Source organism: Lagenorhynchus albirostris, chromosome 13, assembly GCF_949774975.1.
Source record: "Lagenorhynchus albirostris chromosome 13, mLagAlb1.1, whole genome shotgun sequence".
NCBI lineage: Eukaryota > Metazoa > Chordata > Mammalia > Artiodactyla > Delphinidae > Lagenorhynchus > Lagenorhynchus albirostris.
In genome coordinates, this window is record NC_083107.1 from 36261943 (window position 1) to 36277124 (window position 15182).

A 15182-nucleotide genomic window follows, 5' to 3' on the forward strand; every position below is an offset into this window, starting at 1 on the left:
GGCCCAATTCCCTGCTTTAAAGCAGCTTTAACGTTTACTACATTTGACTCTTCAAAGGTTGAGGTAAAGAGACGTTCTGAGGAATGTATAGGAAAGTTATTTCTTTTCATCTTTTTTCCCTGAGTATATTTAATATTTTTAAATGGTCATTTGCTAGGTTTTTGTAGTGGTTAGTCTACAAAAAGCTATGGAATCAGTATTTGTGGCCCAGGAACTTAAGAAGGTTATCATGATCATTTTATTCAGTGTTTAAAGGTTATAAAGCCAGAAAATGCAATTTTATTGCAATTTCCCCCTCAGAATGTTTCATGTTTACACTCAAAATATAAATAAAATATTGTCACTTAAAAAAACCCACAAATCATTAGTTTTAAACACTACAGTTCTACAGTAAGAAAGTTTGATAACCATCAAATGAAAACAGATCAGGAATGGAAAAGAAACACCATTCATTATAGTAACACTATTTGCAGCACTTTAGTAAAAGGGCCCATCAACATTTCCATTATAAACTCCATTTTTGCAAGGGTAACAACATTGCTGGTACAGATTCATTAGCCCTATACTTACATACAAAACGTCAGCCTGGAACACATGCATGTTTCTAACTAATAAGCTTTAGTGTCCCCAAAGAAGTAATTGTTACAAACTTTAGGTGCTAGAAATTTAAAAATTCCTCCTCTGAAACAATTACAAAAGAAAAACAAAAACAAAACCCACAAAACATTCAGAACTGATGGAAAAAAGTTCTCTAGTATTTGCATGAGGATATTATAGATCCTAAGACAGGATGGCAGAAGATACTCACGTGCCCTCTCTCTCACACACAGTATTGTTATTTAATATTCAAACTACCACTGATTTAGGATTACTCAATTTCAGAAGGGACCAGTCATATAAATCTCCACAGCTGAGCTGACTCTGACACAGATGCCTCTCCCCTAAATGAATGTTGGGATCTTTCCAGCCCTTCCCCTGTAATTGCCATTCTCATCCCTGGTACCTCCCCAGGGACCCACTTGCTGCAGGACCCACTGAGGCTCTCTCTTACAATCCTTTGCTACTTTCTTGCTAGAGTCTTCTCCCAACATGCCAGGAGAAATGCCCAGAAGTCTAGGCCACCATCCAGTCCCTACTATCCTCTCTCAAGATGCAAGGGCTTCAGTGTTAAAGGGATTGGTGCTTAAAATCTAGAGCTGCTCAAACCCTGGGAACCTAGGACTCAGGTCTAATGTAACTATTAGTATTATTTTAGTTACATTTTAAATTAATAGATTTTTGTGGGTTTGTCTGGCCTGTGGATGCTTATAACAGTGCTTCTTTTGGAAAATGTATTCTTCAATTCCACAAATCAACTTCTAAATAAACTTCACACCCATTTAAAATTGAGTACAATTCCTTAATACAAAATAGAGAATTACCATATGACCCAGTAATTCCAATTCTAGGTATATAACCCCCAAAGCTGAAAACAGGGATTCGAAGAGATGCTTTTAGACCATGTTCATAGTAGCCAGAAGGTGTAAACAACCCAAGTGTCCATCAATGGATGAACGACTCCACAAAATGTGGCATATACATACAATGAAATATTACTTAACCATAACAAGGAATAAAGTAGTGGTACATTACAATATGGTTGAACCTTGAGAATATTATAATAAGTGAAAGAAGCCAGATACAAAAGGATAACTATTGTTTGATTTCACTTATATGAAATATCTAGAATAAAACAATTTCAGAGAGACAGAAAGTAGATTAGCGAGTCCTAGGGGACCATGAGAGGAGAAAATGAGGAATTAATGAGTACAGAGTTTCTGTTTAGGGTGATGAAAAACTCTGGAAATAGTGGTGGTGATTGTACAATACTGTGAATGTAGTAAATGCTACTGAATTCTACATTTTAAAATGGTTAATTTTATACATGAATTTCAAATCAATACAATTAAAAATTGTATATAGTCAGTACCTACAAGTATATAAAAATTGAAATAGCTGATAAAGTATGCTTTTGCTATAAAAAAAGACGTAGTGGGAAAAGAGAACTGTCTCAAGAGATAGAAAACCTAAAAACTTGGGTACAAGCCCTAACTCAGCCGTTAGTAATTAGGCCATCTTATATGAGCCATTTTCCCAATCTGAGACTCAGTTTTATCATGTAAAGAATATGATACTATCTGCTCTGCTTAATTCTAAGGCTGAGATTCAGAAAGTACACAAAAACTCTAAGATACCAGAGAAAAGGTACTAGCTTCTATAATAAATGAAAAGTTGGAAGTATGGGAACCCCAAAAAGGAAAAGGATGAATAAATATATGCTTTTCCTTCCTAACACCTTATCTTTTACTTCAGTTGTTACCCAGGCTCTAGGCAAATCTTGGGAGACCATTATTTGAGCTGGAGGAGGTTCAGTACGATCCAGGGGGATTCTCGGCATTTATCAAGTTGCGGAACCAAGTCTAGCAGATCCAGTCTAGACTAGATTCTGTCCTGTGTAGTATGGAATATAAAGCCCTGAAGAGATTCTAGAATCAATCTGTAGTCCGTGACTGTCTTTCAGATGATAAATGATCTCTAGTTGGGGCCACTATAAAGCTTCACTGGTAATATGTAGTATGGGGAGGAGAACTTGAGTCTATTTTGGTTAGAACCCTCAATAAATCAGGCCCCAAGTGTGAAAGAAGGAAAGGAAACAGAATTTCTAGCTTTTTCTCTTGTGACACAAGGCTCTTTTATAGTAACATCTAATTTATCCAACACAGAGAGGAAAGGTGCTCTACTTGAAAGAATTAAAAAAAAAAAAAGTCTCCTTAAAATATATAAAGGAAATAATTAAAAAATGTATTACAGAAATTTCACTACCTAGTATTTACATTTTTAATATAGTTAACATAATATTTTCAAAACCCTTCAGAGACCAAAGGAAAAATGCAAGTGTGAAGCCATGTGTTGGTTTATGGCATATCCACACAAAAGTCTATGTATATGAATGAGCATACATGTAACTTGTTAGGGCAATGATAAACATGTTCTAGGTAATCTGGCATAGCAGGTATCATAGGGTATGGTATAATAGGGTTCTGGTGACTTGCATGCTAGCTGAAGGTCAGCCACTTACTGATCTGTGTGGCATTGAGCTTTTCCTGTGCCTCTGTCTCCTCTGTATAACGAGAAGTTTAGGTAATAGTTTTCAAAAAATAAAAAAAACCCTTTTTTTGTTTCATTTTAAATTTTAACCAGTAGAACCTTTTCTTTAAATGAACTCATCCAAGAAGCCCGCTATTTCATATAAATAAACTCAGAGCTACTCTGTTTGAAGTAAGGTAAGAAACCCAGACGTCTATCTGCTTGCTCCCTTATTGTGCTACCAGCCCCAAGGTGTCTGTGAAGAAGCCCTGAAGTCTCCACAGAACACAGCTTGAAACCAATCCGGCCAGATAAAGCCAAAGGTCTCTTCAGATTCTAGTATGTTCTGATTTCACTAATGTAGGCAATTTTCAAATGTCCCATATAAATGCTTATTTCTGGAGGAGTTCTTTAATTATAAATACATCTTTGGCAAATAGAGAAGAAAAAGTTCAAGAAAGCTTTCCAATCCTAATCTACTACTAATTTACTAATCTACTTTACTAATCTACTTTAACACTGCCATAAAATTAAAGCAATTAATTAGATTAAAGGAATAGATTTTCCACTTACATTTTGACATTTTTTTACTTAATATAGTGTACTTTTAATTTGGCATGAATGATTTGAATTTATTTCCCATTTTTACCCCTTTTGTAGGAGCAGGATTTTAAAGAAACATATATGTATAGACATATATTTTAAAGAAATATATTTCTTTAAAATATACACACATACAGTTTTTTTTTTTTTCCAATAGCTTACTGTACACTTAGATCTATTCAATCACTATTGGCAGTCAGCATTAAATGCCAATCTACCCTCTGCTTAGGAGCTAACTTGCTGCTCTAAACCATTTTTACAAACCTTCCTATATACCTTAATCCTTTCAAATGCAACTGTGACACAAAGTATTACAGACTTTTAAAAACCAGTTCTCTTGAAAAAAATTGTGGAGCATCAGTAACCAGATAGTATTCTCAAATTTCAGTGATCTAGTCCGTGGAGATGTCCCCTATGCATAGTGCTCTGTTTCATGCAGTACATGGCTTTAGCTGGCCAAATCTTTTTTTTTTCCCAATGAATCAGTAGAACAGTGAAGATCTTACTTTTTTTTTAAGCAGTGGCATATCAATGAGGCACAGATGTGTATTCCAACCCTGCATGGATGAGCACACTGTTCAATAGTGCTGGCTCACACGGTATCAGGGCGAGTTATCACTTCCCATGAAGGCACTCTTATCACCAGGGCCCAGAGAGGTGGCTGCAAATCGCAGCCTTTTTATTTTCAAGGCAGTTCTGCTGAACATTCAGGCTTCAAAGATTCACACTTCCAAAACTCTATAAGAGTTTGTGAACGCTCAATTTGCCAAAACTGTTTACAGTGTAATTGGGCACCGTACCTGTGTCCATGAGATAGCGAAGGCGCTTCTCCACCAGCGCGGCACGGGTGTCAATTTGCTTTTGCTCATTCTCTAGTGCTGCCAATTCTCCTACAACATACTGACTGGTGTCTTTGAACCCTTTCTGTTAACGAGAACAAACAGGAAAGAAAAAAAAATCACTTGTAAGTTGCATTTTTCCTTTTTACAAACACTTAGTAAAGCACTTACCTAGAGAACCAAATACGCCCTTAGTATCACTCTTAGTAACTAAAAGCAACGCCCTGTGATTCAAAAAATTTTCATATGTATTACATATATTGCAAAACTTTTGTAAATAGAGAAAATCTTGGCTGTTTAGTATTATATTTATAATTTAACACCCAGATTTGCCAGATTTAAAAAGTTAACACTAAGTAAGAAAAAAATTCTCCTTAAGAGTTGAGTCAGAGTGATTAAGCATGGACAAGGATAGAAGATAATTTTCCCTTGGTGACTGTCAAAACAAACACCAATGACATCTTTAATTCAAAAGTGTAATATATAAAAATGGAATTTAACTAAGGAATTGCTTCTTAAAGAATCTATCCTGAAAAAAATCAGATTTGTTCTTACAAAAATATAAAATTAAAAAGATACATTTCTTCTTTTCATAGTAACTATACTATTTAAAGTATTTTTAAAAAATGATAAAAGAGAAGTTTCTAATATCTCCAGTTTCCCCTCCAGCTGGCTTCTGTACTTTAACATGTCATTCTGTTGATGTATTACTAATTATTGTAGCTGCGAATTCTAACTTGACAGGTGGTTTCAAACCTTGCTACACTGGATCTAATGCCACCAGTACACTGATTTGGTTAATCTTCCATTTAACCAAATTTGGATTTCAACTGAAATTTTACTTTTTACAACCAAGCATGTTAAAAAAAATTATCCTTAGAAGTTTTATTTGAAGTAGCAGTTCTATTATAAAGTACCAATATAGGCTTACTTTTTATTTTCCTATTACAAATTGAAATCGTTAGGGGGCAGGGTTATTCATGGTATAGTACCAAACTGATTAATTATAGCTTCCTTTGGAATGCTTGTTTGTCTTGTGGCATTTCTAGGGGTTAGTTTCCTAAGTAGCTGAGAAATACTAAAGAACTGCTTAAGTGATTACTCTCACCACTACCACTACTAATATCAGCACTTACAATATTTATTCAGAGAAATAAATGTGAACAACGTTCTTGTGTCAAATCCCTTCCCTACCTAGAAGCATATTAATCTCTAAGAAGCCATGAGGAATTATCTTTCGTTACTCCTTAAACAAGAAACAAAATCAAGAATTATGTTATTTACGAGGATATTTTGGAATTCTCATAATGAACAAACCTGTCTAACCATATGTGTAACTTATTTATCTTTGGAACCAGTAAACTGTACTCACACATGAACTCAATTTAAACCAGCTTATTGTTAAACTGACTATGGTAGTTGACAAACTTAAGCTGAAATATTTTAAAAAATCATGAAACTGATAATGTCTCAGGATAGACTGATCAAATAAGTTACTGTATTTTTAAAAGATTCATACAAAGAGGATATTCTTCCATCTCACTATGAAATAGAAAAACTATAACAACAGAATAAATGCTAATGGTAGGTTTAAAATCTGGAATCTGGTGAATGCTTTTTGTATCTACCTGTCAGACAGCAGAGCATTTTCAAAAAGGACTATTCTCATTTCCATCCAGAGGGACAAAACAAACATAGTAAAAGTAACAAAGATATAAGAAAACAGAAGTGATAAGCAACACGTAAACTTCATTGCTTGTACTGATTGGTTCAGTTAAAAATAGTAACAAAGTTTATAGTCAGATTTCTTTAGTGTGAGTATATAGTATACTCAAATATTCTGTATCTTATAAATTATACCAAATATTTCATCAGGATATACCACTTAGCTCTTCTATGTATTAAGACGTGCCAGGTTTTAGTAAAACAACTTTAAAACGAGAACTTAAAAATGAGAAGTTTTTACAGCTCTAAAATGTAGTTTGTAACTCTGACTACATTTGCAAGGATTTTAAAATCCATAAAAGACAATTTTAAGAGTAAAAACAAAGAAAATATTTACACAAACTGGGGATAATAATAATAAAAAAAAGTAGCACCATTAAAGAGAGCAATGCTTCCAGACAAAAATTCAAGTTAAAACTTGTTCTTCCTGCTTCTGTCCCGCAGCTGTCCATCAAAAGCAGCTTTCTCCCTGCGGTCTATCAAATATTTCCCTCACAAATCAATTTTACACATGATCAGCCCATACCCCTACTGAGCTGAACCTCCCCGTTAATTAAGTGAAGAAATTACCATATATATTATATTAATGCAAACATCATTCAGCTAGTAATTCACGGCTGATCTGGATAATGGAAAGGTTGAACACCCATTAACCCAAGCCAACAAAATGGGTTGGCTGAGAAATTCTAGCAGGTCTCATGTGACTTTTCCCTCTAACTGCAGCTCTGCGGTATCTGCTATTGTAATAATTAAAATCCTCCCAGTAGATCAATACTGGAATCTCTTTATGGGAAGTGCCCTGATGGAAATGTCTCAAGGAAGCTGGGGCTGTGGAACTCTGAAAAATTCATTTTTTTTATCTGACAATTATCACCACACTGCAGACTAATTCAACAGTGCACCCCTCTCACTCTGCTTTGAATGCACTGGAGATTGACATCTTAAAAAACCTAACATCTCATTTTAACAAATAAAGGCACTATTTCCACATACAGTTTGGAATTATCAGCAATCATGAAACCACACAAAAAATTAATATACATTAAGCACTTCATCTTCTGATGGCTTCCTCTGAGTTTCAGTTATTGCTGCCTTCTCCTCATTTCCTTTCTTTGTATCTTCCTGTATTGATCTCTGCCTTTTCATCTCTTAAAAAAAGGGAAAGACATGTAAAATTATTATAAAGCTTGATATTTGTGTATTGAAATGTGGATTTACATTATCAGCTTCTATATATATATATATATATATATATATACACATATATAAATATTGTTAAATCATAAGATGGGAAAACATGTAAAAAAGTGTTCCTACCTGGTCTATTCTCAACATATTGACTGAAAGACTGAAGTTGAGTTTTTCTTACTGTAGAATCCTTGCTAAACACAACAGGATTTCTAAATCGTTCTGTTGCTTTTTGTAATCGCTCAGTCCGGAGATCTTCTGTGCCATTCTAAAAGTGAAACAAATGTGGTAAGAGAGTCCTGATCTTATAAATGTGAAATTACACATTAGTAAAACAAGTTTTACTGATTTAAGATAATGCCAACTTAGAAACGTTTTGAAAGAAAAAAGGACTATAAAGAGATGTTCTAAATAGCTCAACGGCAAGGTCTGTTGCCTGTAACTGAAACCTTTGGGAGACATGGTTTAAATGGAGGATCATTCTTGATAACTGTGATTCATTAGATACTGCGAACTCCCATGTCTTCTTCTGATATGTATCATTTAAAAGCCACATTGCCTCTGTCTACCACCGACCCACCACCCCAGCCCCACTATTCTGCCCCATCTGTTTGTACAGTCCCACAGACTTGTATGACAAGAAGAACTAGTTTCTAATTTTATGCCCATTGAGATAAACCACTAATGCTGGATGAAGGCTAAAAGGTAGGATTATAACACTACCCCACTGAACTGCATTTCATCAGCTATAACTTTCCAAAGCCAGATTTGTAAGTAAGCCCTTTACAGCTAAGGAAACTACAATTATCTTTTCCAGAGCTTCCTATGTTAATACTGGTAACAAATTCAAATGGTTCTATCAACAAGAAATATCCCAGAAGACTGAACCACTGCAGTGTGTGGAAGCCGCAGATACCGTGGTGCTGTGTACCAAACAAATATTTCATTTTATACCTAATCTTTATTATTTTTATTAAGTGTTTTGAAAGTAAATAGGGAAAGGCTAAGATGCATGACTAATAGCTAAGCCTGCTGAATGCTGAAACTGGTTATCAAAAGCTACCAAGACTTTGCCCTTCCTCTGCATTGAGACAATCAGTAATGAGGGAGTCCTCCAATGGCCTATTCTCTAGCCTCAAGGAGGCCTGGGATACAGAATCCTCAAGGGAAGGTAACAGTTTATCCTTTTCCACAAACACAGAATGCCTCATTTATAAACGTGTAAACTGCATTTTATTAAAAAAATAAAACCCTAAATCAATGCTGAAAGCTTCAAGAGAACAGATGGACTCTATATGTTCTTTATAAGCACCATTTAAAAAATCTGAACTAAAAAGATCCATACAAAGACAAGCTGTTTAAAGCACACATTTTGTTGGAATAAGTTTGAAAATAACTACATTTAAGAGCTTTCTGGAAAGCAAAAACAACTGCATCTATTTAGATAATTAAACTTGAGAACGAAAATACCTCTGTCTTATTTTTTTAAGTTATATATTTATTATTAGTATCATGCTATTAATATGCTAGCTATGTAGCCAGGATAGAAACAATTATGGCTTTTATTTATTTGTTTGTTTGTTTAAGAAAAGTGTGTATTCTACTGTTATCATAATAACTGCCCAATAGTCTAAAACTCAAGTCTTTACCAAAATAAACAAACACGGCTAAATTTTTTGAGGCCTGGCAACATGCTAAAATATCAGTGCGATTAGCCAGCAAATCCCATCTTAAGAAACCTTTTTATGACTAGGGACTTCTGCCACTTTACAAATGTATTCCTCTAAACCCACTAATTCAGTTAGCCTTTTCAATCCATTGTATTATTCTTAGTCCAGCTTCATTCTGCATTAAATCCAGTGCAGAAAGCTAAATTGAACGCAAAAAATCAGACCTGATCCAGGCTTCCTTTTGTTCAAAGACAGTGACCAAAAGTCCTCTGGTGCTGCCACACACTTTCATCACCAATTTATAGAAACCGACAGTATAAGGGAAAAGCAATGAAAGTCATTGTCTTGGGACTTCAAAGCATCTCTGTGTCAGGGGAAGGAAATCCTTTCAGTCAGCAGGGCAGTCCCCATAGTCCGCAGGTGGGTGAAAAAGTTATACAAGACTAGAAATGCCCTAAAGCTAGAGAAATATTAACGATACAGTGCAAGGAAAAGGGGGGATGGCTTGAGTGGGGATAATATAAATACTACAAATCATCATCATTATCATCATCATCTTATAATGTTGCATTTTGGCTAAAATCTTACACAAGGTAAGATTTATATTGGCACAAAGCACATGCAAGTATCTTAAAAATTTATATTCAATCACATACCATCTTCAGGAATTAATTTATCTTAACAGGTCAAAGGCTGAAGATGATAGAATATGCTAGAATTCTCTTAGCAATATTCTCGTTTAGCAAAATACAAATGCATACAGAAGTCAAGAATAGTTTTTACTTTTACTGACATATCAACTTAAAGTAGTAGTTTATCTGAAAAACAGTACCTGAATACTGATTACCATACTGGTATTTAATTTATTGGCTATTTAATAAAAATTTGTATATCTTAATCTTAATGTGAAGAATTTGGTAAGAAACTGACTTTAGGATTATGAAGTGCCAGTGGAAATTAGAATACACAGATACTAAGTCAAATATTTTAAACAAGTAAGATTTACCTTAATGTCTTGCTCTGAACTTTCAGTTATAGCTTTGTGAGCAGCGCTGGAAGGTGAATTTGCCACCTGTGGCTGAGTGTCTAGGAGTTTCTTCAGCTTCAAGTCCACCAACTTAGTGTTTTGTTCTGTTAAATATGCAAATACTATGAATAACTGTATGAGATGCGTTTAGATGTGTAGGCTATCAATTTAAAGGACTTCATAAAAATATTACTATATTAAAAAAAGAGAACTCTTTATATATATATGTATGTATGTATATATAAACTATACTGCATACCATATAACTATAATATAACTAAGTAGTCTTTAGGGATATTGACTATATTCCCTTTTTAAAAATTGAGACATAATTGATATGTAACCTTGTGTAAGTTGAAGATGTACAATGTGTTGATTTGATACATTTATATATTGCAATATGATTACCACCATAGCATTAGTTAACACTTCTATCATGTCACAAAATTATCATTTCTTTTTTGTGGTGGGAATAAATAAAATCTAGTCTCTTAGCATATATTCCGGGGTGTGTGTGTATGTGTGTGTGTGTGTGTGTGTGTGTGTATGATATACATGCATGTATATGTACTTTTCCCCAAAATCAGTTCCCTTAAAGAATATAGGCAACATGCCTAAAGACTATTTAGTTATTCTATAGTTAATAGCAGCTATGCTTACCTGAAAACTTAAGCCCATATTTGATGTACATATTTATATTAGCAACTGTATAGGTTGTACATAATAAAACAAGGTATTACAAAGTAGGTATTTAAAAGAGGTAACACATTTGATTAAAAATTATATTACTTTATTGTTTCAATTCTTCTAGTATATTAAATTTAGACATATAATGCCACATTAAGTTCTTAAGATGATCTTAGACAGTCATGTACACACTGTTAGAATCCAGTGTTCCAATGTTTATGGGTATACATATATACCCAGCATTGAAACAGGGTATATGTTTACAAATACCTTCTAATTACAGGGCAGAAGTACAATAAAGATTATCACATTTTGGAATGTGTGAAATATGGATAGAAATTTAAAATAAATACAAAATAGCTATAACTTTAAAAATAAACAATTTCAAATTATTTTTAGCAAGTAAATTAATCTGTATTTAATAAAATAGCTCAGAAGAGAATGGAAACAAATAATTCTATTTAAACATTCACTCAAAGCAACTCTTTAATAAAATGATTATAAAAGACATGCCAACCATTTGATGAATGATATTTTTCATAAAGATTAATACGTTTTCTAATTATAAGACTCTTAATAAATGCTATTATCATTACTTTCATGCAAATTGGTCAGTTTATATTGCCAGGCTTCTCTTTTAAACAATATCTGATGAACTATGGTCAAATCAAGATAAAGATTAAACAATTTATTATTAAAAAATTATGACTTTTATATACATATTAAAAAAAGAATTTTGAGGAAAATAAAGCCAGGATAAAAAACCATAATGTATGCTACATGCTTCCAGATTCCAGTTTGCATTCCTATTTCTTACTGCCATGAAATAAACCATAGTCTGAATTGGAAAGTCTGTCCTATGCACTCGCCAACACTTATTGGCATGCTGGAGAGTTGTAAACAATATATTACTTAACTCCAAAAACAGGAGGACTGAGATGGGTTTTCTTTTTAGGTATACAAAAAGTAGGAAGAGTGTTTTTAAGAAGGACAAGAATCAAGCCTAATGTTAGGCCTAATATTAACCAACCTTTAAATACATTAAAATACCCCACAAAGTTGCTATAACTAAAACTAGAAAATTCTCTTTACCTTACCCAAGAAAGGGCTAATTTCTCCTGTCTTCTTAATTTACTGTTAAATCAGGAAATATGTACCACTTATTGTCACTGATTTTATACTTCCATGAATCAAATGTTAAGGCTTTAATTCTGTACTTCTGGATGCCCTCCGTGGTAAAGAGATGATACTGGTTTCTACTAAAGACTTTGATGGTGGTTGTGGTGAGAGGGTGGGTAAGCAAAAACAAAAATTTTTTTCAAAAAGAAAAATCAAACTTATCCAAGTTCTAAAGTATTTTAAATAGAAATAAGTAAAACGCAGTTTTAATTTGGGGTTAATTTTTTTTTAAGTTTCCTTAAATATCAGCATTCTCCTGGACTTGTACAATTATAAATATACTGACCTGTATCTAGTAAAAGTATTATTTAATACTAGACCATGAAGGAGCTACTGACAAAAGACACAGATTTTTTTGGGTGCTCTCTATAGTTAGGAAGACCATGTTTGATTGTTTCTTGGAGAAGTAACAGCATGATTTCAAATAGCGAAGAAACAAAGCAAGTTAGCATTGCAAGGACATGCCAGGGTTGGGAAGAATACCTGCTCTCCCTCCCTGTAGCTTTTTACAGGAAAAGATAAATATTAGGGATTTCACTTTCTTACCTTTAAGTTTAAAAAGATTGCTAAAGACTTTTTATTGCTATAAGAATTCAATTCAATAAGTATTTATGAAACCTCTCACATATACAAAGCTACCTGCTGCTGACTTATAAAGGTAGTGCATATGGAACACTCATCTACTTAACCATCAGCAAGTATCTTTATATTTTATACAGTAACTCAGAAGTTCAATTGCAAATGTGATTATCGGTATAATATTTATTGATATATAATATGAGATGAATTTAATAGTCATCTATATAAGCAGTTTTCAAAGAGTTTTATTGTGATTAGTTATTAAGTATGTATAAAATAATTTATTAGTAGTAATATTTAAATATTTAAGGTAAGCACAAAATTTATAAAATAATATTACCACTAAGACTATCAATTCCAAACCAAATCAGAAAATCTGATCCATGGTTTAGTTTTACATTTGAAGCATTCCATAGGTACTACATCTATACCTTACAACATCACGACAAAATATTTAGGCTGAGAAGGGAACCAATCATAAAATGTCTACAAATTGTCCCATATAACATAAAATATAAAAGTGAATCTTAGTAATAAGAGAAAAACTAAAATTTGCTATTTCAATTTTATTGCTAATTTTAACATTAAGCCTAAAACAAAATAATAACATAAAATTGATGGAAAGTGGATTTAGCTAAATTTGTGAGGGCGTAAGATGTAATAAAACTACTAAAAGAACTTATTATCATTATTAATGAGATAATAATAAAAACATAACAGTTTTAATAGTTAATAAACAGTTACAATAAAAATATAAGAGTTTGCCATGCAGCAGGACACAAAGTATTTATAATCTGAAATTACCGGGAGTATCAAGGTCATTTTCTAAGTTAGTAAGTTCATCTCCACCTCCTACAACAAAGCCTTCGGAAATCTCCTCATTAGTATCTATCTCAACTTTATCATTTTCATCTGTAGGAAAATGTAGCAATAATGTTAGTATATTATTTCTATTTTATATCATTTGTTAGAAACACTAAGGAAAAACATTAGTATTGTAATGACAGTTCAAATTCAGGTCTGACACAGATGAGCAAGTTAAGAAATCAGTTTTAAGCTACTTTTTCACTACTGGATTAACATTTATATTTTACATTCATATGTCAAAGATGAATTGTCACACCAAAGCAGATGCAAAAATTTTGACAATTTGTCACATGCTGTCTCTGAATCACTGAGGTCCTTGAATCCCTATGTTTAAAAATGTAATCTACTGGTAATCTCTAATAACAGTATACAAAAATAAAGTTGGGGGACTTCCCTGGTGGCACAGTGGCTAAGAATCCGCCTACCAATGCAGAGGACACGGGTTCAAGCTCTGGTCCGGGAAGATCCCACATGCCGTGGAGCAACTAACCCCGTGCGCCACAACTACTGAGCCTGCACTCTAGAGCCCACAAGCCACAACACTACTGAGCCTGCGTGCCACAACTACTGAAACCCGCACGCCTAGAGCCCATGCTCAGCAACAAGAGAAGCCACCACAATGAGAAGCCCGTGCACCGCAACAAAGAGTAGCCCCCGCTCGCTGCAACTGGAGAAAGCACGCACACAGCAATGAAGACCCAACACAGCCAAAAACAAACAAACAAACAAATAAAAATATTAAAAAAAAAAAGTTGGTTTGGTAACAAAGTCATCAAATAACGTTTCTAAATTTCACATTTTTATCATTTATTAGATATAAATGTATAAGGAAACAACTCATTCTTTATAAACTTGTAGCTATATTTAAATCATTTTCATGAAGACTTGAATGCTTTTGTGCTATTAGTGAAATATTATCAAAAGCATTATGGATGAATTAAGAGACAAGATTGAGACGAGAATAGACAGTACCTTTATGCAAAAGAAAGTTCAGAAACAATTAAGACAGTACATCTTGGAAGACATAAAGCTGGTAGAAAGACCTGTTATTCAAAATTAAATACATGGGAATAAGGTAATCACACTATTTTTTTATACACTTAGTAAAACATCTTAGGTCATAATTAATTAATGGTATCATTTTAAAAAAGATTTCTATTACATATTTTTCCGTTTTAAACCCTAGTGATAAAATTGGTTAAGTAATTTTGAATATTACACATTTAAAAAGTCATAGCAATAATTTGACTTGTATATTAGAAGTTAAGCTTTAAATTCTGCTATTGACAGGCAATGTACCTTTTGGAGAAATATCTGTCTAGCCCTGGGAGTTGAAGAATATCCCTACTATTCAACAGTTTATTTTTCATAGGGCAACTTTTATTAATAATGAGGTGTTCCAAAGGTTATTACAATTGAGAAATACTAAATTCTATAGCTTTGGCTTAAACCTTCAATATCTGTCCTTTTCCCTGTAGAGCTTTGTGTTTGATTTTAGGCTTCCCAAGTAAATATTTACTATGAGCATTAATATTAATAATAGTTTACATTTATTGAAGACTTCCTATGTACTATGTAAGCCGTTTAGAACAATACAACACAGAGAAAAAGAATGAGAAATGCCCCCAGGGGAAAAGCACTGCTAAATGCTTTCAAATCGCTAAGGTATTATACTTGGCTATATTATTTAAG

The 15182-nt window shown here is 33.3% G+C and overlaps 1 protein-coding gene across 4 annotated transcripts in view; it reads right to left on the reverse strand.

The window, feature by feature from the left end:
* Positions 1 to 15182, reverse strand: part of EHBP1 (EH domain binding protein 1) — a 348334-nt gene that overhangs the window by 40776 nt on the left and 292376 nt on the right. For 2 of the 4 annotated variants that reach the window (XM_060169057.1, XM_060169056.1), the window contains exons 16-19: positions 10158 to 10282; positions 7611 to 7749; positions 7335 to 7441; positions 4530 to 4653 (exon numbers count right to left, since the gene is read on the reverse strand). In XM_060169057.1, coding sequence (XP_060025040.1) covers positions 4530 to 4653; positions 7335 to 7441; positions 7611 to 7749; positions 10158 to 10282 — 495 coding nt within the window. Of the gene's footprint in view, positions 1 to 4529; positions 4654 to 7334; positions 7442 to 7610; positions 7750 to 10157; positions 10283 to 13427; positions 13536 to 15182 lie in introns of all 4 variants that reach the window. The other 2 variants (XM_060169059.1, XM_060169058.1) reach the window with 2 other exon arrangements.